Source organism: Podarcis raffonei, chromosome 7 (genome assembly GCF_027172205.1).
Source record: "Podarcis raffonei isolate rPodRaf1 chromosome 7, rPodRaf1.pri, whole genome shotgun sequence".
In the NCBI taxonomy this organism is placed as follows: domain Eukaryota; kingdom Metazoa; phylum Chordata; class Lepidosauria; order Squamata; family Lacertidae; genus Podarcis; species Podarcis raffonei.
Window position 1 is genome coordinate 76,796,038 of NC_070608.1, and position 27,786 is coordinate 76,823,823.

The 27,786-nt window shown below is 43.9% G+C and overlaps 1 protein-coding gene across 2 annotated transcripts in view; it reads left to right on the forward strand.

Annotated features, from left to right (window-relative positions):
• The window catches only part of MYO10 (myosin X), a 200,700-nt gene that overhangs the window by 87,863 nt on the left and 85,051 nt on the right, over nucleotides 1-27,786 (forward strand). For both annotated transcript variants that reach the window (XM_053397125.1, XM_053397126.1), the window contains 2 exons: nucleotides 9,033-9,191; nucleotides 22,167-22,354. In XM_053397125.1, coding sequence (XP_053253100.1) covers nucleotides 9,033-9,191; nucleotides 22,167-22,354 — 347 coding nt within the window. The remainder of the gene's footprint in view (nucleotides 1-9,032; nucleotides 9,192-22,166; nucleotides 22,355-27,786) is intronic.

Consider the following 27,786-nt stretch of genomic DNA (forward strand, 5'->3'; position numbering starts at 1 on the left):
GCTCTGGTTTCTGTCACGGTGTCCTTTTGCACCAGAAGCGGTTTAGTCATGCTGGGCACATGACCCGGAAAGCTGTCTGTGGACAAACGCCGGCTCCCTCGGCCTAAAAGTGAGATGAGCGCCACAACCCCATAGTCACCTTTGACTGGACTTAACTGTCCAAGGTTCCTTTACCTTTTCCTAGATGTCATGGACTTGGACACAGAGAAATGGTGGGAGGAACCAGTTGGGGAACCACCAAGGGAGGAAGTCTCAGGGGTCTTTTGCCTTTACTACCCTCCTGCACCAGCAGAAGTCCTTGCATGGGTTTTTGCTAAGGGGATTTATTAGTTGAACCCAGCCCATTGGCCGCCTTAACTATCAGAATTTCAAAAAAATATTGATTTAGCCCGTTGTGTGTATTGATTTAACCCTAGTGTGGCATTCTTGGCCACCTTCTCAAGAAGAAAGGCGATTTAGTCCTCTTACCCAGGCAGACTGCAAACAAAAAATGTTTGGCTTGCGAATTAATTTTTGCACATTGCTTTGGGGAAAACACACCTACATAGCAACAGTGAGATGATGTTTCTTCGTTCTGTCATGGAAAAGCCTTTTGAAAAAATAATAATCTGTGCTTCCACAGAAATAAAGCATGCAACTATGTGAAAAGTGTTTACTTTTTAAAAGTGGAGTATCCTTCAAATATGCCTGTTGTCTTTGTCCATGGAGTTTTCTTGGCAAGGATACTGGAGTGGCTTGCCGGTTCCTCCTCCAGGTGGATCACGTTTGGTCAAAACTCTCCACTATGACCTCTTCATCTTGTGTGCCCTGCTCGGCGTAGTTCATAGCTTCTCTGAGTTCTTCAAGCCCCTTCGCCACGGCAAGGCAGTGATCCATGAATCTAGACAGCATCTTGAGAAGTAGAGACGTCACCTTGCCAACAAAGGTCCGTATAGTTAAAGCCATGGTTTTCCCAGTAGTGATGTATGGAAGTGAGAGCTGGACCATAAAGAAGGCTGATCGCCGAAGAATTGATGCTTTTGAATTATGGTGCTGGAGAAGACTCTTGAGAGTCCCATGGACTGCAAGAAGATCAAACGCATCCATTCTTAATGAAATCAGCCCTGAGTGCTCACTGGAAGGACAGATCGTGAAGCTGAGGCTCCAGTACTTTGGCCACCTCATGAGAAGAGAAGACTCCCTGGAAAAGACCCTGATGTTGGGAAAGATGGAGGGCACAAGGAGAAGGGGGCGACAGAGGATGAGATGGTTGGATAGTGTTCTCGAAGCCACAAACATGAGTCTGACCAAACTGCGGGAGGTAGTGGAGGACAGAGGTGCCTGGCGTGCTCTGGTCCATGGGGTCACGAAGAGTCGGACACGACTAAACGACTAAACAACAACAACATCCTTCAAATGCCTTTCATAATCAGGTCCTTGAAATACCTCTTCCTAGAACTAAGTCAGGGTGTGCCAATGTGGTCTAGTGGTTGCAGTGTTGGACTAGGACCTGGGAGGTAAAGGTAAAGGGACCCCTGACCCTTAGGTTCAGTCGCGGACGACTCTGGGGTTGCGGCGCTCATCTCGCTTGATTGGCCGAGGTTGCCGGCATACAGCTTCCAGGTCATGTGGCCAGCATGAGTAAGCTGCTTCTGGTGAACCAGAGCAGCGCACAGAAACGCCGTTTACCTTCCCACCAGAGCGGTACCTATTTATCTACTTGTACTTTGACGTGCTTTCGAACTGCTAGGTTGGCAGGAGCAGGGACCAAGCAACGGGAGCTCACCCCGTCACGGGGATTCGAACCACCAACCTTATGATCAGCAAGTCCTAGGCTCTGTGGTTTAACCCACAGTGCCACCCATGTCCCACCTGGGAGATGAGGGTTCAAATCCCCACTAGGCCATGAAGCTCACTGGGTGACCTTGAGTCAGTCACTGACCTACCTCACAGGGTGGTTGTGAAAATTAAATCAGGAGGGGGGATCTATGCCATGTGGCTTCAGCTCTTTGGACTCTCATTTGGCTCAGCTGGCATAATCAAGTAGCATTCTGGGGCCATGATTTAATGACTTTAATCACACATCTTTTCGCATACAGAGAATCTTTTGTCCCTCGCAGGACCCAGCGACCGCACAGGGTTTTCCCCTTTATGTAATGCCACGAGCAAAACGGCCGTTTGCAGGACGGGAATGTTAAATGGCAAATGACGTAGAGAGGTCAGGGCCTTCCTTCATTCCCAAGCAGGTTGTTAAAAAATAATAATTTAACCAAGGTGTGAAAATGGCATTGCCCTCCAAAAAACTGTATTTTGCAAATCCTGTACCACTCACTTGCATATGATTTATGATGGTGGAAAAGAACTTCCTGTAGCAGAATTGCTGCAGTTTTGCCAAAGAGATCCAAGCAAGAAGAATAAGGAAGAGCCACTTTTTTCAAAGGGGCCGATGTGAAATTGCACTGAGATAATGAAGAATTTAGGAACATCTTCTGCTATCCACTAGGTTCAATTTTTTTAAAAAAATCAGTAGGAGGAGTGAGAGGGTGTTTTGTTCATCACCTTTAAGAATACTTGCCTACTATTGGCAGCCAGGGGAATCATCCACTTATAGGATTGAGATATAAGCAAGAACCCCAAATTCTGCAAATTCAATGGAGGGGATTTTTGGTGCCTGAATTTTCAGGTGCAACAGCTCAGTTTTGTATTCAGCTACATCCAGCTCTTCTGCTAGAAGTTTTGTCCAGCTGTTCTTACTGGTGTGCCCTCATTCCTGCCACCCACTGTGTGTCTAATTAGAAAAAGCTGGGTGGGGGAGTAAGAAAAAGGAGGGAGAAATAGCCATTAATGTGAGAAGTTAAAGTAGGAGCCAAAGGAGAATTCAAGAGAAAAAAGAATCCCAGGGAAACTTGAGTTCAGATGATATACCTGAAAGAGCGTCTCTACCCCCATCATTCAGCCCGGACACTGAGATCCAGCTCCGAGGGCCTTTTGGTGGTTCCCTCACTGCGAGAAGTGAGGTTACAGGGAACCAGGCAGAGGGCCTTCTCGGTAGTGGCGCCCACCCTGTGGAACACCCTCTCATCAGATGTCAAGGAAATAAACAACTATCTGACTTTTAGAAGACATCTGGTAAAGGTAAAGGGACCCCTGACTATTAGGTCCAGTCGTGACCGACTTTGGGCTTGCAGCGCTCATTTCGCTTTATTGGCCGAGGGAGCCGGCGTACAGCTTCCAGGTCATGTGGCCAGCATGACTAAGCCACTTCTGGCGAACCAGAGCAGTGCACGGAAACGCCGTTTACCTTCCCGCCGGAGCGGTACCTATTTATCTACTTGCACTTTGACGTGCTTTCGAACTGCTAGGTTGGCAGGAGCAGGGACCGAACAATGGGAGCTCACTCCGTCGTGGGGATTCGAACCGCTGAACTTCCGATCAGCAACCCCTAGGCTCTGTGGTTTAACCCACAGCGCCACCTGCGTCCCAGAATACATCTGAAGGCAGTCCTATTTAGATAAGTTTTTAATGTTTTATCTTTTACTGTGTTTTTAATATTCCGTTGGGAGCTGCCCAGAGTGGCTGGGGAAGCCCAGCCAGATGGGTGGGGTATAAATAAATAATAATTATTATTACAGTATTATTATTATTAGTAGTAGTAGTAGTATTTATTTTCCTGTGGCAAACTTCCACTGGAAGTGACTCAGGTGAACAAGTCTGCTTTTGCAAGCCGCACAACCTGAGTGCCACTAAAATAGCATGAGGTTGGAGCTCTTCCATGGAAAAAGAAATCAGATTAACTTTTCGCAGATCCACATACCTTTTCTGGAAAAACTGGAATTTCAGGTGGCCCAGATCGACCTAACCTGACCTGCCGATCCCAGCAGCTGCTGCTGCAGCTTTTAACAAGTGGATGCAGGGAAATTATGGATGCACCCATTAGTAAATATGCCCCTGTTGTTTTCTTACTGTGCTCCTAGCTAACTGAGGGACGCAGCTGCTTCCAGATACCCGTGGTCTCCTCTTCTGGGGCAACCCTAATCTGAGAATGTTGCCCAAGGAGAACTGTAGGTGGTCTGGCATCAGAAGAAGCAGGGGATGGATGCTTTGAATACCAGCTGTCTTTCTGAGGAAGTGAACACAGTGGGGGAAAGGGGCCCCACCCCAGATCTCTAAAGGCAGGCAAGATTTCAGCTCAGGCAGAAGGAATGTCAGCAGCCTTTGGAGGAAGACAGTGAAAGCTTCTTATTCTCTTCCCCCGGGACACAGTCTTCCTTCAGCTCTGCTTCCAGCAGCCCCGCTAAGAGCCAGTGAGACTAAGCCGTATAAACTGCAGGCAGATATGCTGACTCCTGGAAAAACAGGTCCATGGATCTGCATTCCTCCCTTTGCAATGGTCAGTTGCAAGTTGCAATGTCAGTACAATAGACAGCTGCAGTAATAGGGAATGCTTGGACCTCCCAATATTGTTGGACGGCTCTCATCGTCCTGAATTGTTGCCTATGCTGGCTGGGAGATGAGAGTCCAACATTGCTTCCCCAATCCTGCTCTATTGACACATGTATTTTTTTATTGGATTTTTGATAATTTTATACATATAAAACAAAAACACTTCAAATATTAAAATACAAGGTTCTCTTGAACCTTCAGACCTCCTTCCCTCCCTCCATAGGTTCCATGTTTAAGTTTAAATTCGTTACATCTTTTACCCTTATCCATCTATTAGGTAAAGGTAAAGGGACCCCTGACCATTAGGTCCAGTTGCGGATGACACTGGGGTTGCGGCGCTCATCTCGCTTTATTGGTCGAGAGAGCTAGTGTACAGCTTCCAAGCCAGTGTACAGCTTCCTATTATGAAACTGAGTATGCGGAGTTGGTGAAACTGACGGGGAAGATCCAAAACCAGGAAGATCACGCATTTACTAATGTAAAGGGACCCCTGAATGTTAGGTCCAGTCGTGGACGACTCTGGGGTTGTGTGCTCATCTCGAAAGCATTTGACGCGCTTTCGAACTTCTAGGAGAACCAGAGCAGCGCACGGAAACGCCGTTTACCTTCCTGCCAGAGTGGTACCTATTTATCTCCTTGCACTTTGACATGCTTCCGAACTGCTAGGTTGGCAGGAGCAGGGACCGAGCAACGGGAGCTCACCCCGTTGCAGGGATTCGAACCGTCGACTTTCTGATCAGCAAGCCCTAGGCTCTGTGGTTTAACCCACAGCGCCACCCAATTACCATAAATAATTCCACATTGCAAGTGTCATTACATCCCTGCCAACGATTTTAACTGATTACAGTGGTCTTTTAAATAAATTACAAATTTATTTCAATCTTTAGTAAATACTCCTGCCAACCCAGCAGTTCGAAAGCACGTCAAATGCAAGTAGATAAATAGGTTCCACTCTGGCGGTTAGGTAAACGGCGTTTTCGTGCGCTGCTCTGGTTCTCCAGAAGTGGCTTAGTCATGCTGGCCATATGACCCGGAAGCTGTACGCAGGCTCCCTCGGCCAATAAAGCGAGATGAGCACTCAACCCCAGAGTCATCCACGACTGGAGCTAACATTTACCTTAGTAAATGCGTGATCTTCCTGGTTTTGGATCATCCCCGTCAGTTTCGCCAACTCTGCATACTCAGTTTCATCTGCCATTCTTCTTTTGCTGGTACTGCTTCCTTCCAGCTCTGGGCTAGTAGCATTCTCGCTGCTGTCGTTGCATACATAAAAAGCCTTTTATCGTCTCTTGGTAACTCTTCACCTATTATACCTAATAAAAAGGCTTCTGGTTTTTTTACAAATGTGTTTTTAAACATTTTCTTTAGTATCGTCGGTACCTAACACCAAGTAAAATTGCTAAAATGTACAAAACAAGTTCAAAATTGTGTTGGAAATGTAAAGAGAATGAGGGTACTTTTTACCATATGTGGTGGACATGTACAGTGGTAAAGGCTTTCTGGGAAATAATATACAGTGGGACCTCTGTTTACAAACTTAATTCGTTCCGGAAACCTGTTCTTACACCGAAAATGTTCTCAAACTGAGGCACGCTTTCCCCAATGAGGCTTCCTGCTGCCGGTGCCCTTCCACCAGTCGGCTTCTGTTTGTCTTCCGGTGCAAAGTTCGCTAGCCGGAACACCTACTTCCGGTTTTGTGGAATGCGTTGCCTGAATCATTTGTTAACAGCACTGTTCTTAGACCGAGGTATGACTGTACAATGAACTATTGACACATGTAAAGACGTCTGAGCTGGTTGCTCCATTCACAGACCGCATGGCTTTCAACAAACCATCCTTGCATTCCTGAATTCAGATGTGATAAAAAGAGTTTCTGAATCGTTTCACCATTAAACAACATACCAGATCCATTTTGGGGGATAAGATGTAAGCCTATGTCTCCCCCCCACACCCTCCCTCTAATCATAGTCTTGTTTTTTAATTTTTTATCTTAATCATAGAATCATAGATTGTAGAGTTGGAAGGGACCACGAGAGTCCAACTGGCTGCAATGCAGCAATCTTTTGTCCAATGTGGGGCTCAAACTCACGACTGAGATTAATACTTATGCTCTACTAACTGAACTATTATTTTGGAAGAATGTGGGCTCAGTAACCTGTGTTGGCAGTTCTTAAATGTTCACAAATAGTCTGATTTGCCAGTTATCACAATCCTTAAATCAGAGGAAAGCTTTATAAATATGTTTGGAAAGGTTTATATAGTTCTTTAAAAAAAAAAGTTTCATGTTATTAAAACCTCCTTAGTTACCACAGTGTTTGGATTTCTAAAACCTTAAGGGGAATTTTGTTTCCAGCGGAAAAGCATGCCAAGTTGTGCTGGCTCTGTACTGAAAAACAGCAACTCATATATAAATACATGCATTTTAAAAATATACACAGGAATAGGCATTTTAAAAGCTAATTAAGGAAATGACTTTAAGGTCACTGGAAATTATTTGCAACGGCTCCATGAAGTGTATATGTTCTCTTTTATGTTGTTTGAATGTCACCGGAGTATGCCAAATAATAATGTGGGCCATGGTCAAGCAGAATAATTGTGTAAAAGCAGCAGACGTTTAAGCCAAAGAAACACTTCTTTACCTAACAAATCATTAGCCGAGGGAACGTAGCATCTCAAGATGTTAGGCTGACTGCAGGCATAAATGGCTCTTCTGTGTATTTATTAATTTTATACATGGAGAGCAGTCCCTCTAGAAGCATGAGCCAGCAATGAAGCTTCTATATTCAGATGGTGAACACACTTAACTAGCAGATGGAGCTGAGTAACAATAGGCGATCAGTATTTAAGTCCTGCTTATGAACAGTTCTGTGGCATAAGAACTGGAGAAGAGGGGATTATTTATTATATTGCGGTCCAACATGTTAGTCTTTGCATTCCTCTGGTCATATAGGTAATATTTTCCTAAAAGTCCAATGTTTGCTTTTAAGAAAGAGACAGTTACTTTTAGTGAGAGGCAGGGGTGGCCTGGGAAATTTTTGTACCGTCCAACATTTCTCTGATGAAAATAGAGACGTCCCATTCAATAATACTGAGGGACGCGGGTGGTGCTGTGGGTTAAACCACAGAGCCTAGGACTTGCCAATCAGAAGGTCGGCGGTTTGAATCCCCGCAACGGGGTGAGCTCCCATTGCTCGGTCCCTGCTCCTGCCAACCCAGCAGTTCGAAAGCACGTCAAAGTGCAAGTAGATAAATAGGTATCGCTGAGGCGGGAAGGTAAACGGCGTTTCCGTGCGCTACTGTGCTTCGCCAGAAGCGGCTTAGTCATGCTGGCCACATGACCTGGAAGCTGTACGCCAGCTCCCTCGGCCAATAAAGCGAGATGAGCGCCGCAACCCCAGAGTCGGTCATGACTGGACTTAATTGTCAGGGGTCCCTTTACCTTTATTCAATAATACTAATACTAATAATAATTATTATTTATACCTTGCCCACCTGACTGGGTTGCCCAAGCCACTCTGGGCAGCTTCCAACATATATAAAAACATAGCAAAACATTAAACAACTTATTTATACAGAGCTGCCTACAAATGTCTTCTAAAGGTTGTATAGTTACTTATCTCCTTGGCTTGGGGTTTGCATAACTCCATACCCTCCAACATTTCTCCAATGAAAATAGGGGTGTCCTAAGGGAAAGCAGGACATTCTGGGATCAAACCAGAAACCGGGACGGATTCTGTAAATCTGGGACTGTCCCTGGAAAATAAGGGACACTTGGAGGGTCTGCATTTTGCCACTCGAGGCAAAAAGCCTTTGCAAAGCCAGCCCCATGGCCCAAGAGCTATTCCTGATGTCACCCAGGGTGAAATTCCAGGGGTATGTTATAATATATGTACTTATAGTATATATAGTGTTGTTATAATTTATATATGTGTAAATAATAATAATAATAATAATAATAATAATAATAATAATAATACAGTGGTACCTCAGGTTACAGGCGCTTCAGGTTACAGACTCCGCTAACCCAGAAATAGTACCTCGGGTTAAGAACTTTGCTTCAGGATGAGAACAGAAATCGTGGAGTGACAGTGCGGCGTCAGCAGAAGGCCCCATTAGCTAAAGTGGTGCTTCAGGTTAAGACCAGTTTCAGGTTAAGAACAGACCTCCAGAACAAATTAAGTTCTTAACCTGAGGTACCACTATAATAATAATAAATACCAGGGGTGAAATTCCTGTTGCCCTACCTGAGGCTAACCTGGGATAACTAGTGTTTAATTGAAGCAGCACCCCTAGGCATAATGTTAGATCTGTTAGAACATTTTCTACCAATGTGCTTCTGGTTTGCGTTATTCTAAACAGCTCTCCCAAGATTCAGAAATGCGTTATGTACGTTGGTGGTTTTGCCTGGTGTAGGCAACATGCAAAGTTTGCAAAGTTACTCAGTTAATAGTAGGTATGGATTATTATATGTTAAGTTCATCTGCCCGGCTTGTGGTTGCAAGAGTGTTCTTGTTGCATTTTGAAAAAAGATGCATTTTTTGTGTGTGGACAGAAATGGAGAACATAAAAGTAGAATCTGTTTTTCAAGGACTGCTTTTTCCCTTTTTCAGGTATACACGTATAAACAGAGGTCAATCACACGCCAAAAAGTCACAGCTATGCAGCCTACAAGCTCAGAAGGTCTGGAAGACATGGCCGCACTGATAGACCTCCATGAAGGGGCCATCATGCACAATCTATTCCAGCGATATCAACAAAACAAAATTTATGTAAGTTCATTTTGGAGGGGGCTGAGGGAAATCTTTTGAGCAGCAAATTGCTATTTTACATGGGTGGATATATTTTCTTTGGATTTGAAAGTTCCCCTAAAGCGAGAGATGCTGGCACTATCGCTGCAGAAAGTTAGACCTGCTGCCCCCTAAAGTTGTGTGTGCAAGAAGTGGGGGGTTCAGTGTGATATATAAATACAGTCGTACCTTGGAAGTTGAACAGAATATGTTCCAGATGTCCGTTTGACTTCCAAAATGTTCAAAAACCAAATCGTGGCTTCTGATTGGCTGCAGGAAGGTCCTGCAGTCAATCAGAAGCCCCGGAAGCCCGTCAGATGTTTGGGTTCCAAAAGAACGTTTGCAAACGGGAACAATCACTTCCGGGCTTGCGGTATTTGGGAGCCAAAACGTCCAAGTTCCAGGAGCTCAGGATCCAAGGTATGACTGTATCCTTGAGTGGTTAGGGACTTCAGTGAAAACGTTGGCAGCATTAAGATAAACTCAACAGTGTCAATTAGTTTTGATGGATGCAACAATGGAATACTGAACGGTTTAGCTTATGTAAAATATGCAGTGATTTATGTTATGCAAAATGAACCATGGAAAGAGAAGAAGGGAAGTTTTTGATATTTTACGGTTGTTTAAATGAGTATTCAAAATTATTAAAAGAATAAAAAAGAATAAAAATAAAAAGGGACTTGAGGATATCCTACCCTCAAGCCACTTCCTCAGGCCAGGAGAGCTTGAGATTAAACGGAGCACCCATTAAATGAAGATGAATTCAGATTAAACGAAGCAGTGGAAATCTTGAGATATCATGGATGAGAGCTAGGAAACAGCCAGAAAGATTTGGACGTAATGGCCTAACTCCATATTGAGTCAACTGTGGTTAATAAAAATTGCCATGGGGAAGTTCTGACATTGAACTATTAGAACTCAGCCACAACGATTTAGGAAGGGGAAATACAGGAACAGAGTTGAAAATGTGGAAAGCCAGGCTCTGTAGAATTAACAAAAGCAGAAGGACTGCAGAGGTGTATTAGATTGCTCTGTCAAGAGAATGAATGAAACAAAGGTTAAGTGGGAGGAATGTCAGGAGATGGAGGGATGGATAGATAGATGTTTTGCGGGTGAATTGGTAAAACAACAGGGAGAGGTTCCGTAAGGCTCTGCAGGAAGTGGTCAGCAGGGTTTGTGGTTCACGGCCATTTTTAGAGGTGCTTTTTTGACTCAGATGTTTTAAACCTGTGGAGAACGTGGAGGTCTCTAAATGTCAGTTTTGATCCAGACAATAGTTTGCATTTTACTTAACTCTAAAGAACTGGAAGAGATTCCCCTTCCCTACATTTCTCTGAGTGGTTTACCAGTCAAGTCCCTCTTCTCAGGGAACTCTGGAAAACTGTAACTCTGTGTGAAGAATTATCACAGAATTGTAGAGTTGACCCCTAGAGTCATCTAGTACAATTTACCTGCAATGCAGGAATCTCTGCTATAGCATCCATGGTAGATGGCCGTCCAACCTCTGCTTAAAAACCTTCTACTTCTGAGCAAGTCTCTTCCACCGTCGAACAGCTCTTACAGTCAGAAATGCGGTCTCCTAACTACTCTCAATGCCTTTAACAAACTACAATTCCCAGGGTTCTTTAGGGGAAGCCATGATTGTTTAAAGTGTTATGACACTGCTTTAAATGTATAGTGCATTTAAAGCTCAACATCAAAAAAAACGAAGATCATGGCCACTGTTCCCATCACCTCCTGGCAAATAGAAGGGGAAGAAATGGAGGCAGTGAGAGATTTTACTTTCTTGGGCTCCATGATCACTGCAGGTGGTGACAGCAGCCACGAAATTAAAAGACGCCTGCTGCTTGGGAGAAAGGCAATGGCAAACCTAGACAGCATCTTAAAAAGCAGAGACATCACCTTGCCAACAAAGGTCCATATAGTTAAAGCCATGGTTTTCCCAGTAGTGATGTATGGAAGTGAGAGCTGGACCATAAAGAAGGCTGGTCGCCGAAGAATTGATGCTTTTGAATTATGGTGCTGGAGGAGACTCTTGAGAGTCCCATGGACTGCAAGAAGATCAAACCTATCCATTCTGAAGGAAATCAGCCCTGAGTGCTCACTGGAAGGACAGATCCTGAAGCTGAGACTCCCAATATTTTGGCCACCTCATGAGAAGAGAAGACTCCCTGGAAAAGACCCTGATGTTGGGAAAGATGGAGGGCACAAGGAGAAGGGGACGACAGAGGATGAGATGGTTGGACAGTGTTCTCGAAGCTACCAGCATGAGTTTGACTAAACTGCAGGAGGCAGTGGAAGACAGAAGTGCCTGGCGTGCCCTGGTCCATGGGGTCACAAAGAGTCGGACATGACTAAACAAGAACAAGCATTTAAAGGGGGACTTGGTTTGAAACAGGGGAATCTTAACTTGAATTTTAACCGGCTGAACCTGGGCAACCTTACGGGTGTTTATTTAGAGCCCTGCTTTAACTGTATTGGCAAATATGATGGCACAGCGACACTCCAGGTTAGGACATTTCAATCAGTGCATACATTTGAATGGTATCCTTTAAGCTGGGCTGCTATAGCCTGCACCGAAATACTAAATTTCAACATATTCTGATGGTGCCCGTGTTGAAAAACGTGACGAGGCCAGACTGTTCCTTGAGAAGCTTCATCTTAAGCAAAGCAAGGAATGTGCACATAGTAAAATGGCCGGTTAAAGGCTGTAATTTTGGGGCCTCCAAAGCCCAGCTCCAAAATTAGACAAGCCAGTGGTATATGATGGTTGTGTGACTTGCATTATCAACTGTGGGGCATGTCGCTAAGCACTGTTGAGACGATCCTTCCCTGGGACAGTTTGAGCTTATGCGGAAAGTTTTTGGGAAGAGGTCCTAAAACCACATAAGTACATATGTGATGCCGCTAAAGGAAAGGGCGTTCAAATTACGGTGTTGGGAGTTGGCTCTCGCTGGATTCGCCTCCCGACACTCAACTGCTTCTGGCAGATGTGAGTTGAAAGGAGGTCAAAACAGAATGAAAGGGAACAATTTAAAAAAAACGGTGAGAGAGAGCTAAAAATAAAACCATTAAATGTGTAAACTCACTCATGAGTCCTCTTTGATTCAGTGCTTAAAATGTGCCTGTTTTAACACATTTTCCATTGAAGCACAAGCAGTTTTTTAAAAAACTGAGAAATAGCCAGATCTTTATTTGATGTGGGCTCTCTTCATGGGATCGCTAAAAGCACATGATAATGATTCATATTCATGCTCTTTCCACAGTCATCTGGTTGGGAGCCAAACTACTGGCCTAGATAGACCTTTGGTGTGATCCAGCAAAGTTATTAAATATATATATGTATATGTATATGTATGTATACACACACACACACACACACACACACACACACTCTTTTTAGATGTATATACATTTCAATGATTTTACATTCATTTTGACATTTTAAAACTTGACTTCCTTCCCTCTCTTTCTGCAGTTCCTTAAATTTATTTTTAATATCTTCTGCATATCCAAATTAATTTCCTCATTTATTCATCTTCTTTATATATATACTCTTATATAGCTGCAGGTTATTACAATAATCCTGCCAGTGTTTTTATCTGTTTACAATTTATCTGTAAATATTCAATAAAGCATTTCCATTCTTTTGTAAAAAGTTTGTTATCTTGATTTCTTATTCTTCCGGTAAGTTTCGCCATTTCTGCGTATTTCATAAGTTTTGTACCCATTCTTCCTTTGCTGGGACGACTTCTTCTTTCCATTTTTGGGCAAGTAACATTCTTGCTGCTGTAGTCGCGTACATGAGTAAATTTCTATACAATTTAGGTAGTTCTATCCCTATAATTCCCAGAAGAAAGGCTTCTGGGTTGTTGTTTTTTATAACCAGCACAACTTTTTATTACACTTACCTGACTGAGTTGACATTCATTGCGTGTCAAGGTCCCCAGGGCCACCCCAAATAACTCACACATCACACCAAAATTTTAGTTTAAGGTTTTGGCATAATTTTGGCCACAATTTTATTAAAATACAAACATGTGAGTGGTTGCTTAGGCATTGGTTGCAACTAGCTGCCCCCACTGTGGGGGACAGTCTGACATTCCGCAAGCATGCGAAAGTCAGAAAAGGGGAATACACTTGGGGCTAGCGACGGAGCAGAGAACCTGCCCTCAGGCCTCCCCAAATGCAGCCAGGAGCTCTTGCAGTGGCCCGAGCCCCCTTGACAGGGTGGACAAGCAATAGTTAGCCCCCGATTCCTCTAACGGAATCCCTTGCAGCAGCAGCATTAGAGGGGCAGGCACAGCCAATCCATGCCCCTCAACCAACCAAACCATAAACCAATGCCTAACCGTGAACCTTACAAGTTGTGATGATTTGCTACGCAGTAGGCAAAAACCAAATGGCCCCAGCCAATCAGCCAGATGGACAAAATTCCTACCAGGCCCCTGCCTCAAGAGCAGACGACCCCATGACAGGCATAGCAAGGTCAAGCGAACAACCCTACTTCTAGGGAGGGGGGGTGGGCAATCCGATGCACGGGCGAAAAGAGGAAGCCCTAGCCTCGTGCAAGGAGTTTTAGCATTTCTGGCTGTCAATCAACAAATGGCAACATTAACTTCTTCCCAACAACAAGGGAAGCCCAATCGGATCAGTGGCCAACGATCAATGAGCCTGCCCCACAACTTTGGAGTGTCCTGGCGGCCCCAACCGCAACACATGCTCTCCATGAAGGAGAACACGCTTTCCCTAGGAGTTGTTGTCTGAGGTTTCTGCTTCTAGTTTTGTGTCTTTTCTCAACGCACACAGTGAGGAAAGTACCAAAGAAAGCCTTGTAAGGATATTCCATATTCAGCATCTATGTGACATCACCAGGCAACAAACCAATCCCGTTCCCTTCTCATACCTGTCTTTCCTGTACACCTGACAGAGTCAGCTGAATCAACAAGTTGCCAAGCAACCAAGAGGTTTAAGGATCTGTCTGATCATATCACATTAGCTCTGGCCTTGGGCCAGTTCTGCATCAATAAGAAATACTAATATTTTGGAATGAAACCATTGTTTCCCCCCTAGGCAACTTCCTTTGACTCATAAGTTGTTGAGAAGGGGCAAATGGCAGGCAGTGCCAGATAGAAACAGGGGGGTGCCTATGAGAGGTGATGCCCACTAGCCTACTTAGCCGAAATCCCAGGCTTATTATGTCCACGTTTCTCTGCACATTCCTGCTGTTCTGTTGATACTTTGCTAGCCACTCACGGTTTTTATTTACAAATTCAAGGCAGAGGGGGACTGTGTTCCTGTTTGCTTCTTTGATATCTCGGAAGCAGGAATGGGACTCAAATTAGCCTTGCAACGTTTGAATAATGTACTGAATAGTTTTTGTCAGATTTAATTGGCTCTCCCATTTGCTTTATTTCTTCGTTTTGGTTCAGTAAGCTCTCCTAATAACACTTGATCCATCTAATTATAGCATACTTTTCTGTCTAGCTTTATTTGCAAGGGAACCCTCAGGGAGCTAATGGCTGCACAGTAATGATCAATGAAACAATGAATTGTTTTGCTGTTTCTTGAATTCTTGCCAGATGCCAGAAATGCTTAAGGAATTCAGGCCACTAGGTCTGTTTCCCTAATTTGCTGAGTTGTGTGTGTTGTTGATGTTGTTTTTTACAGAGAACTGATGTTCTTCGTACTGGCTTCACAAACATTTCCAAAAAGCGGTTGTCATGTATCTGGTCTAGGAGCAAAACCAGAAAGAGGTGGCCCATAACATTTCAAGATAGCTTTTTGCCAGCACTGCAAATTTCCCAGTAGTGGTATATGGTGTCAATGGTGGAAATCTGTTACAAAGCTCTGTAATACGCATTTGTAGATGAGTCCTTAAAATGGAATTACAGCATATTATTTGTCCTTGTGGCTGTCTGCAACACAGATTGAAACGATGATTGTTATTCCATATGTAAGCATGCGTAACCAAATCTATCCATCTAGAGCGAGGCTGAAGAACCTTTGGTCCTCCAGGTGTTGTATGAATCCAACACACATCAGCCAAAACCAGCATGGCCAATGGCCAAGGATGATCAAAGCTGTAATCCAGAAACATCTGGAGGGCCAAAGGTTGCCCAGTGCCGATCTAGAGAAACTGGTTTAAATAGTTAAAATAAAGACTGTGTCATTATTTACCCATTTATTGCTTATATTACCACCCAGGCACCCAAGGCAGTTTACAGTTTTAAAATACAAAAACAAATCGGTGTTGTAAAATAAAGACAAAATAAAGACAAAGTCTAACATGCAGATCACTATCTGAGTTGGGGAAAGCATGTAAGTGTAAAAAAAAGGTAAAGGACCCCTGAGCGGATAAGTCCAGTCAAAGGCCACTATGGGGTTGTGGCGCTTATCTTGCTTCCAGGCCTGAGGGAGCCAGCGTTTGTCCACAGACAGCTTTCCGGGTCATGTAGCATGACTAAACCACTTCTGGCACAACGGACCACCGTGACGGAAACCAGAGCGCACAGAAATGCCGTTTACCTTCCCGCCACAGCGATACCTATTTATCTACTTGCACTGGTGTGCTTTCGAACTGCTAGGTTGGCAGGAGCTGGACAGAGCAACGGGAGCTCACTCCATCGCAGGGATTCGAACCACCAACCTTCTGATCAGCAAGCCCAAGAGGCTCAGTGTTTTAGACCACAGCGCCACCAGAAATACTACCCCTCCCCTAACAAGCCATTCAGCCTCCCAGTAAATGGATAGTACAGTGGTACCTTGGGTTAAGTACTTAATTTGTTCCGGAGGTCCGTACTTAACCCAAAACTGTTCTTAACCTGAAGCACCACTTTAGCTAATGGGGCCTCCTGCTGCCGCCGCGCCGCCGCTGCACGATTTCAGTTCTCATCCTGAAGCAAAGTTCTTAACCTGAAGCACTATTTCTGGGTTAGCAGAGTCTGTAACCTGAAGCGTATGTAACCTGAAGCGTCTGTAACCCGAGGTACCACTGTATAACTTGTGAACTAGGCACTCTACAGTCCTACCCCTTTGTGCTGAGGCCGTTGCTTGTTCTTTCTAAAGGGAAAGAATCGCTCTTAGCTCAAAATGGACATAGCGCTTGAGGAATGGGGTGCCATTCTGCTCCCCCATCTCATAAAGCCAGTTGGCACCCCGGTTTTATATGAAGCGTGCCTTAGGCCCTATAACTGTGGAGTTCCTGTCCGCCCTATAGCAGTTCCATGTTACTTTTCAAAGGATGATTATATGAAAGGAACATTAAGCAACCTTTCTATAGTTGGCTCGTTAATGAAATAGAAATGAAGTCTGTTCCCAAGGCCCATGTGAATAATAAAGAACTTTGTGTAATAGTGCCATGCCGAAAGGAGGTTCTCTCCTCACCCTCCAACAAGTATTTGCAACTTGCTTGACTTTTCCCAGAAGGGGTAATAATTGTGTATCCCTGGCCAATTTCCCCCCAGTTATGTAATATTCCTGCCTTCTCCCTCCATCCCTTCCAATCACCTTTGCAGTGACTGCTCCAACCTCTTTTCCACGTTCTAAACATGTTTTGGCTATTAGGAACAGAAGCTTTTTCCCCAGCCATGAGACAGTTGGGCTAAATAATAATTTGGATTTATTTATTTGCTTACTTTGTGCCCTGCGCTTCCTCCAAGCTGCACAAGGCAACTTACAACACAGTGCGCAATGTAAACAACAGTAGTCTTCCCCGGTGTGGTGCGATGTATTGTGTTTCTTTTTAAATTGCAGTCATTATTAATAAATTCACAGCTATGCATATTATTATTATTATTATTATTATTATTATTATTATTATTATTCATTTCAATTCTATACCATTCTATATTCTTAAGAAAAGATCTCAGAGCAGTTCACAGCATATTAAAACATCAAATAAAACAATCCAGAGTAAAGCATTGCTGTAGAAAGTCAAGTGTCCATTCAAAGCAACAGAAATAACAGGAAACTAAAATATTATCTTTAAAGATTTCAAAATGAAACATTGCAAGTGAAGTCAACAACAGAATGCACATTTAATGCAGCAAAGTTAATAATAACAATAGTTTTTGTTTTGTTTATACCCCACCCATCTGGCTGGGTTGCAAAAAACCGTAAACATTTCAAATGAAAATGTTACTGAAGGAACTCAAATATAAAATGCACGTTTAGAACAGCATGATTAACAAGAGAATAAACTATTATAATGCCAACTTTTTCACTGGGTGTGCGTTGGATTTGTAGGTGGTAGCAGAGTATATAAATTCACACATGTAGATGTTGCGCAAATCTGTGCCTTCTTTTTGGGGAGATGTTTTTGATAATGCACAAATAGCCACCATACTTGAAGCCTGCAACCATGGTTAAGCAATGGGAAGTGTTATGCTTGTATATTGACCCTCGATGATGTTGAGGTGCAGTTAGGAAATTGCTGCTGCAAGGCTTCCTTCTGGGTGATGATTTAATTTTCCTGGAGACTGAAGTAATTTTGCAAATGTAAACACCTTTTTTCTTTTGCTCTGTGGATGATAACCAAGTGTCTGGAAAGCAGATGGTTCTGGTACGGAGAATTCTAATTTCAATCAGTAGCCTTGTTTTTGACGCTTATTTAATAGTCTTCAGCTTTCTTTTGTTTAGCTTTTCCCAGCGACAAACAGAGAACGTTGCCATGTTTTTTCCTAACGGAATAAAGTTAGAGAGTGGGTGGTTGGGGGGCAGTGAGGGAACTTGATGCTTCAAAATAGAGCCTTGCACCCTCCAGTCTCCCACAAACATGTTCTCCAATCTACAGCATAACGCGCTGAATCGTAAAACTGGTGCCACTCAGTAAAGTTGTGGGGTAGCAGGGAGCCAGGTTGAGTCCAATAAAAGGCAATACGTTTTGTTGTTACATTGGGGGGCCACCAGCTGGAGTTTCTGCAGCCAGGCCTGACCCCCTGAGGAATACCAACTGGCCCCTAGTTGCTAACCAAGAGGAAAGAGAGTTGAGTAGATCTTGTGAAATCCATGACAAGAGTCAGTTCTGGCAGTCCACTTTAAGATGAGTTGGGTTATTTTTCCTCCCTCACTTACGGTATTTTTCCTCAGAATGGACCTGCCATAAAGCTATTTCTTGATGACAACAACAACAACAACAACAACAACAACAGCAGCAGCAACAACAATTTTATTTGTATCCCAACCACTATGGGCGGCTTCCAACTTATATAAAACCATAATAAAACATTGCACATTAAAAGCTTCCCTATAAAGGGCTGCCTTCATATGCCTTCCAAAGGTTATATAGTTACTCATCCCCTTGGCATCTGATGGCATTTCACAGGGTGGGTGCCACTACTGAGAAGGCCCTGTAATCAGTGCTGTACGTATTTAAACCTCCTTTAATCATGTCAGTAAAACCTTCTTCACTGGTTAAATTTTGGGGCAAGCATCCCTTTATGTCTTGGAAGTATGTGGAAAGGCACAAATAGTTTTGTTTCTTTAATCTCTTAATCATTTTAAAGAATTTCTATCCAGCTATTTCACCCGGCAGGGCTCTCGGCTCTGTGATTAATCGTTATCTTCTTATAATCTATCCTGCTTTTCCACTGAGGTGAACAGAGGAGTACACAAATTTCCTTCTCTCTTTCTGGCATGAATGAAACCTGGGTTTTGCTGCAGTTTTATAAGAGTATATATTTGAAGTAGATGCATAAAGGAGCAAATTATTTGGATATGCAGAAGATATTAAAAATAAATTTAAGGAACCGCAGAAAGAGGGGGAAGGAAGTCAAGTTTTGAAATGTTAAAATGATTGTAAAACTAGTGAATTGCATAAATAAAATTTTTAAAAAGAAGAAACTTGGGTTTTGGCTTTATATGTGAGAAGTTCTCTCTCTTATTTTCTCGTACTTCTCCTGAAGCATTTATTCTGTAACCAGCTGCCGGATTAGATGGTGGGAAAGAAAACACATTCTTCTTGAGCAAAGAAACTTGTGTTTGCGTTTTAGAGGGAGCGTTTGAATATGTTGTGCGCGCTACATTGCATTGTGAGGCATTTGAGCTCTTGTGTGAACATAAAACATGATTACAGGGTTTGGCGCTTCTGTAAGAGAAACGGCCTGACTGGGCAGTAGCTTCTGGAAACATATAATCACAGCGACATGTTAAACTAAGGCTTTTAAGAAAGACGTTTTGGCCTCTAAACGTTTAACTTGTAATTTAGGAAGAGAGCTGGATCCAGTCCCTTACAAATTAGCACGAGACGGGCTGAAATGCAGGCCGCCCTGACCGTGGTTTCAGTAAATCAAGGTTGCTAGCATGCATGCGACCATTAATTACGCCTCTCTTCGGGATTTAAAGGGGGGGGCGGGCATGGCAAACTGCAGGGCCTCCTCCTTTCTTCTTTTGTGCGGACTTGTGCTCAGTTTGTCGGCCCGCTTGGCTCAAAGAACAAAGGAAACAAAGAAAAGCGTAATGAGCTTTATGATAACAGGGCAGAATGGCAAGCAAGAGAAGGAGATGTGACCTAATGTACAGTAGCCACCAAATAGAAGTTTGTATGTTTTTTCTTTGATGCTTTTCCCCCCTCTACGACGCTCCAGATTTCCCATTAACAAAATAATGGTGGTTGTAGAAAAGATAAGATATTCGGAATTGCTCGCTTGTACAAATTTCAACACAAGGTACAACCAGGAAGAACAGAATTCAGTTATCCATACAAGTTAAGAGAGAGAGAGAGAGAGAGAAGAAAGATGGCTCTCAGGTTATTCCTAGTACGTAATACGGCTGGGTCGCGTCCTGTACCTTATCGTTCCAGTGCTGGGTGAACAAGGTCCACTTCTGTATCAGTACGTAATTTTGTAGTCTACGTTTCCTGGTTCTTATAGTATCAGGAAGTTTGACCTTGTAAGCCAAATCCTACATCCTTAAGAGCTAGTCCTGAACCTTTTTCATAGCTGAAGAGAATGGTTTAGGAGTCCAAACACCATTTGTATCCAGTGATTGCATTTTCTATTTGAGCTCAGATATTTCTGATTTTCAAAGTTGTTTTGTTAATGGCTATTAGAACCTCGGGAAGCAGTATGCCTGATTACTTGATAGCAGGACACTCTTGCCACTTTCGTGTTCTGTTTTTTTGAGCATCAGATCAGTGTTAGAAACTCAGATGTATGGCTCCTTAAACCAGGGTTGCAGTCGCCAGAATGGAATGGCCTAGTTGCCATTTGGGGACTAGTTGGCTCAAAAGCACTTTTTGGTTCCTGAAATCCATTTAGATTGTACAGATAAAATATCACGGATAGAATTCTGCAGGATGTGTTGCTAGTGTGTGGAAACAGTCCAGGCATGCACCTCCAGGTGGTAAATTACACCAGATTCAAATTCTGTTCAGCATCAAGAGTTACTGCTGGTTGAACCAGCCTAAGCCTGGCAGAGGAAAAACAAGCCTTTAAAAGTAGTTTTTGAGTTAAACCGCTCTTTTTTGCTAGTTATATTTATGTTTTGCTGCCAGGTTATGTCACCTAGCTGGACGGGTTTAGCATCTCTCCCCCTCCCCGGTCCTGCCTTTGACACACCTCTGAAATGACCCCCTTTTTAAGGGTTTACACTAGTTTCAGATCTCCGAGGCTTGGCTTGGCTTTGCCAGCTGGGTCCAAGCGAAGCTGGGATGGAGGAATTATGCCCAGCATATTTCCAGCGGAGCTGAGCCTGGGAAGTTGTGCTGGCATAACCCAACTGCATCAGGGACCGCTTGGCTCCGCTGGAGATCCTCTGGATTCCAGCAGCGTTCATCCCTGCAGATCCTGCTATAGGATTGGTCCCTTAATCCCCAATGAGGATACGGAACCAACCCATTCATCTTTATTTTCTTCCTCTCTTTGTTGCACAAAAACTTCCATGACTCGCAGAATCTCTCTCTCTCTCTCCCTCTTTTTGCATTGACGTTCCAAACTAGGCATACTCAGTGGGACAATGCTAGATGAACCTTTTCGACCAACGAGTTGGTATTTGTGGAGTTTCACTGGTTGAGAACATTTGCCATTTACGTGCACATCTCGAATGGTATTTATACCAAACCCAGGAGAAAATGCAGTGAACCATCTTGAGACGGTTTGGCCGATTCTGATCTTAGTGTAAACAATTTGCCCTGCCCCCAACCAATTAAAAGTTGTTACATTCAGAGTTTCAAATTTTGCTGTAGCTGCATAGGTGGCGAGCCCAAAATTTACTGCAAGAAATACTGTAAAATGGCAATATATACATATAAATATTTATATGAACTTTTTAACTGTACAGTGGTACCTTGGGTTACATACGCTTCGGGTTACAGGCTCCGCTAACCCAGAAATAGTACCTCGGGTTAAGAACTTTGCTTCAGGATGAGAACAGAAATTGTGCTCTGCCGGTGCGGCGGCAGCAGGAGGCCCCATTAGCTAAAGTGGTGCTTCAGGTTAAGAACAGTTTCAGGTTAAGAACGGACCTCCGGAACGAATTAAGTTCTTAACCCGAGGCTGTATAGCCTCTTTACACACTTCTGTTGGTTGGTTTTACCTTGGATACAGTTCTATTTAATCCTTGATTTTTATCCACTTAATGCTGATAAGGGCATCTTGTCATATTCTAATAGATCAAACAAAACATCTTTGACCAGTTACTGTTGTGGATGGAAGTATGGTGGTGCCCTGGCAACAGTCTCCTAAAATTAATAAAGTAACTAATAAGGCTCGTTATTGTAGGCCTTCCGAGTGGATTATGTCCTAAGTCTTAAAATGTGCATTTTATAGCCTTAGCAAGCACAGTACTGTGCAACTGTTTCCTTTGGTTGTTTTCCATTCTTTTCCTTTTCCTTGCAATTCTGGACATTGCTGTGCTTAAAACTTGCTGTGCCATATTAAAGGTTAACTCTTGAACTCAAATGTCTTGTAATCACATGTACACCTTGTCCCAGAATCCTATGTCTTTTCTTTTTTCCAGACTTATATTGGTTCCATCGTTGCCTCCGTTAACCCCTATAAGACCATTCCGGGCCTCTACGACCACGCCACGGTGGAGCATTATAGCCGGCACCACTTGGGAGAGATTTCACCTCATATATTTGCTGTTGCCAACGAGTGCTACCGCTGCCTATGGAAGCGTCATGACAACCAGTGTGTTCTCATCAGGTACCGAAATACTCTTTAATTGTTGCTGAATCTTAGATGTGTATGGGATCACACCAGTTGCTTGAATACGGACAGGGGGTACTCTTAATTCTTTCCCCTAGGACTCCATTAATCATGAGATTTGTGGAGACGTAGTTTTGCTGCATGATCTAAATGGCTTCTTAAATGACAAAGCCGTCTTGGCTAAATATCTGTCCTGTGGTCATTTAATAAACACATATATCGGCACTCCACACGCTCTGGCCTGTTCCCTTAGACCTCGTCTCACTCTGAACACTGGTTTTTCCCACTGGTTTGTTGCCTTCCTGCGCAGAGGATTAATTTGTCACAGGGGTCTCGAATAAACACAATCCATCAAAAAAAGATCTTCAGGAAGCCCATAAATAATGACAGCAACTATAATGAAAACTCCTGAACATGTTAGCTGGTTTAATCTGCTTAATGGAGCTTGGTTGTTTTGTCTGTTGTTTAACGCAACTGTGCTTTCCTTTAATGAGGATAGAATAGTTTCCAACATTGGCCCTGATGTTCATTGGGGGTTTTTTATGGGGGGGGTGCCATTTCGTGACTTTACTAATGCTGATTGGTGCTGATGTTGCACCGCACGTCTTATTGTGCTTTTGGAGACATGAAAGGTGGGGTTAGTACCTTTAGTTCAAGCAAGTAGCTGCCTGGATACCATTCTGCCAGCTAGACAGAGAATTACTGTTCTTGTTTGTTTGTAATGCCAGTACCAATAATATTATATGAGAGCATATGCAGCTATGTGGGACGCGGGTGGCGCTGTGGGTTAAGCCACAGAGCCTAGGACTTGCCGATCAGAAGGTTGGCAGTTTGAATCCCCACGACGGGGTGAGCTCCCGTTGCTCAGTCCCTACTCCTGCCAACCTAGCAGTTCGAAAGCACACTAGTGCAAGTAGATAAATAGGTACCGCTCTGGTGGGAAGGTAAACGGTGTTTCCGTGCGCTGCTCTGGTTCGCCAGAAGTGGCTTAGTCATGTTGGCCACATGACCCGGAAGCTGTACGCCGGCTCCCTCGGCCAATAAAGCGGGATGAGCGCCGCAACCCCAGAGTCGGTCACGACTGGACCTAATGGTCAGGGGTCCCTTTACCTTTACCTTATGCAGCTATGTGCTAAGCTTAGAAGCACCTAGAAAAGTTGCACTTTTATACATGTCAAAATTTCTTTTTGGAAAAGCACTTCCAAGGAGGAATTGTGAACATTTAATGCAATTACGTGTTACAGCTTTTCCTATGTTGTATAACTACAGGTAGGGGACTGGATGCTTGGGAAATACCACATGCAAACAAATTTCCTGCACATGGAAAGATAGCATTCTATCCAAAAGGCTAGCCATGTGCTAATTTTCTAGGTGTGAGGAGTTTTGTTTGCTTGGTCCGGTGAAGTGAATCATGCCATCTCTTCATGTGAACTCTGAAATGGAAACAGTCTCAGGAAGAGCTGAACCACATGATTATGCTTCATGGATAGTTTAGCGCTTAGTATGAAATTTGTGTATTAATTAACATGTCTGAGGGTCATAAACATGTATTCGTGGGTACGCATGCCGGGAGCTGTGATTAGTCAGATGTTACTAAAGCTCACATTCATCTCATAGAAGTTGTTGAGGTTTCGCTGGGCCTCAGCTGGTTTTACAATAAATTTCACTTCTTTTTTGGAGAATAGCACTCTTCTCTTTGACGAGAGAGAAGGCAAGCCATTTCCAGAGTACTGCTTGAAACACAGAGACCAGGCCTTTCCCCAAAGGCCCGTTTCGTTCATGCAGTGAGGTAGCTCAGACTACCGCATTCAAAGATCGCTCTTTGCAGTGCCACCATTAACATAATTTTAACACACATTTTTGCTATCTTTATGTGGACACTGAAGCTTGAATTTGAATATTGTGTGCCCCCCTCACTTAATTTGCTGTTTTTGTCAGTGAAATACGCGGAAGTAGCTACTGGGAAACTGTCAGTCTCCGGCTTCCTGATATAGTTTGCTGAAGAAAGCAGCGCTTAAAATGCATCTCTTCTATTCTCGGCTCACACCAGTTGGCATGGGCAGGGCAACCCAAGAACAAAATCTAAAGCAGGAAGAGACCTTAAGGCAGTGTTCTGGAATCACAGGACTTCCAGAAAGCCCCTTGGACATGCTGCCACTTGTTTCCCTACATTGGATCAATGTTGTGTCACGGTAAACATCCATTTTTTAATGATACTGTCACAGGAAGCATGCCGGGCAGTAAATACACAGTTCAAAGTTGGACTTAACTCTTTACAGTGGTACCTCAGGTTAAGAACTTAATTTGTTCCGGAGGTCCGTTCTTAACCTGAAACTGTTCTTAACCTGAAGCACCACTTTAGCTAATGGGGCCTCCTGCTGCCGCTACGCCGCCAGAGCACGATTTCTGTTCTCATCCTGAAGCAAAGTTCTTAACCCGAGGTAATATTTCTGGGTTAGCAGAGTTTCTATGTAACCATATGTAACCAGAAATGTATGTAACCCGAGGTACCACTGTATTAGCAAAAGCACAACCTCCACAGACTTGGTCGAGTGGCAGGCCTAATGAGCAAAGCAGCTCATTCTCAGTGGTCCTACTCCATGAACATCACTTGCCGAGATGGAAAGTCCCCACCTAGTCCCCTCTCTGGGGCTTTTTCTAAGCGATCGAAGACTGTGCCTGCATGCAGTCTGCCATTGCTCCACTCGTTTCAGCCCTCTTATGGTTCTGAGAGACAGGGAGAGGGGAGCTTGTTGCAGAAGGGAGAGAAACCCGTGCCCCTTCACCAACCAGACTCATCTTTCCCTCTTGACCTTCCTCCTCCCTCTCACCTGCTTCTGCCTCTGATTCTGCACTTCTCTCTGCCACAGACTCTCCCAGCTCACTAAGCCCTGTTATAGCTTCAGCTTCTGACACCCTCTCCTCCTCCCAGTCTTCTCCCTCTGCCCACTTATTATCCCACCACGGGGCTCTGAGATTTCCTCCCTTGGTGGTTCCTCAGCTGGTTCCTCCCACCATTCCTCTGCATCAGTCCAGCCCATGACATCTAGATAAAGGTGAAGGAAAAGGACCCCTGGAAGGTTAAGTCCAGTCAAAGGCGACTACGGGGTTGCAGCACTCATCTCGCTTTCAGGCCAAGGGAGCCCACAGACAGATTTCCAGGTCATGTGGCCAGCATGACTAAACTGCTTCTGCCACAACAGGACACCGTGACGGAAACTAGAGCGCACGGAAATGCCGTTTACTTTTCCGTCGCAGTGGTACCTATTTATCTACTTGCACTGGCATGCTTTCAAACTGCTAGGTTGGCAGGAGCTGGGACAGAACAACGGGAGCTCACACCGTTGCGGGGATTCGACCAGCCAACCATCTGATCAGCAAATCCAAGAGGCTCAGTGGTTTAGACCAGGGCACTACTCGCACTCATGGCATCTACCTACTGTGGATCTATCATCTATCTATCTATCATCATCTATCTATCTCCATCCATTCATCCAGCTGTTTATCCACCCATCTTATGATCTGGGACATGAGGCACCTAACCATCTGCAGACACAGTACTGAAAAAGTCTTTTTTAAACAATTGAATCAAACGAATTAACAGTAAACAAGTTTCTACAGTGAACAGGCATAGCCAGGAGTGAGATGGGCTATTGCCAAAAACACTTGGGTGTGGGACAAGATCCTTGGAACTGTCAAACACCGTGCGGTTTCTCATCACAGAGAAAGCAGGAAATCCTTTCAGCATTAGTCACTTTTTTCTTTTCTTTTTTGGCGACTGCTAATGAAAGCTGCTATGTTATGCTATCGGTGACACGTTTCATTCCAAATACAGTAGGACTTGTATCAGCGTTCCTTCATCTGTGTCCAGCAATAAATGGCAGAGCTGATTCCGTTGTGGGTTGCATGCTTGGCTGTCCAGCTTACAGTCAAACAGATCCCAGTCTCTTTAGGTTGCTAATGGAATTGACTCTTACTATTTCTGTGCAGCTTGTCAGCCCGACTGGAAAAAGTCCCAAGTGCGTAGTTGTCTGGGTCGCTTAAAAAAGATGTTGTCAGCCTATGAATGTAAAATGTTGGACTTGCCTTGATTCTTCTTTGTGGGTTTTTCTTGTGACTCACACCTCCAATTTAGGCTACGATGTTGAGCAGGTGCTGGGTGTTTGTGTGTTGGATTAACAAGTGTGTTTGAAAAAGGCGAGTTAAAGAGGTTTGTTGTGGTCAATCAATATCCAGTATTAATAATGTTACCTGGTTCTTGGACATAGAATCATAGAAATGTGTTGGAGATGTAATGAGATTGAGGGTAAAGGTAAAAGGACCCCTGACCGTTAGGTCCAGTCGTGACCAACTCTAGGGTTGCGGTGCTCATCTCGCTTTATTGGCCGAGGGAGCCAGTGTACAGCTTCCGGGTCATGTGGCCAGCATGACTAAGCCGCTTCTGGCGAACCAGAGCAGCGCACGGAAATGCCGTTTACCTTCCTGCCGGAGCAGTATCTATTTATCTACTTGCACTTTGACATGCTTTCAAACTGCTAGGTTGACAGGAGCAGGGACCGAGGGGATTTGATCCACCGACCTTCTGATCGGCAAGTCCTAGGCTCTGTGGTTTAACCTACAGCGCCACCCATGTCCCGAAGATTGAGGGTATGTTTTATCATATGTGGTGGACCTGTAAAAAGGTAAAAGAGTATTTGGGAAATAATTCATGATGAATTAAAAAAATGTTTAAAAGTACTGTTCCAAAAACAAAAAACCCAGAGTCCTTTTTGTTGGGGATAACTCAGACGGAAATTCCCAGGTGTCAAACATCTCCACTTAGGTCTCATCTGTCCAGAGGACATTGTTCCAGAAGTCTTGTGGTTTTTTCACATGCAACTTTGCAAACCTAAGCCGCGCTGCCACATTCTTTTTAGAGAGAAGAGGTTTTCTCCTGGCAACCCTTTCCAAACAAACCATACTTGTTCCGTCTTAATTGTACTGTCATGAACTTTAACATTTAACATGCTAACTGAGGCCTGTAGAGCATGAAATGTAACTCTTGGGTGTGTGTTTTTTGCAATTTCCTCTGAGCATTGCCATGAATTTGCTGAGTTGTCTACTCCTGGGAAGATTGGCAACTGCCTCGGGTGTTTTCCACTTTTGAATAACCTTTCTCACTGTAGAATGATGGACTTTACATTGGTTGGAGATGGCCTTAAAACCCTTCCCCAGTTTCATGGGCAGTAGCAATCACTTATCTAAGAGCACCTGAATTCTCCAGACCAGCAAAAAGGTTATTTATGTATGCTACTACTGCGGCTGGTGTTTCGTTAGCCCCCAAATGGAAAGTGAGCGAGGTCGCAACCAGAGAAGAATGGCAACTTGAGTTGACAGAATATGTGCAGCTTGCAGACTTAACATATAGAAGAAGAGAAGAAGAAGAACAT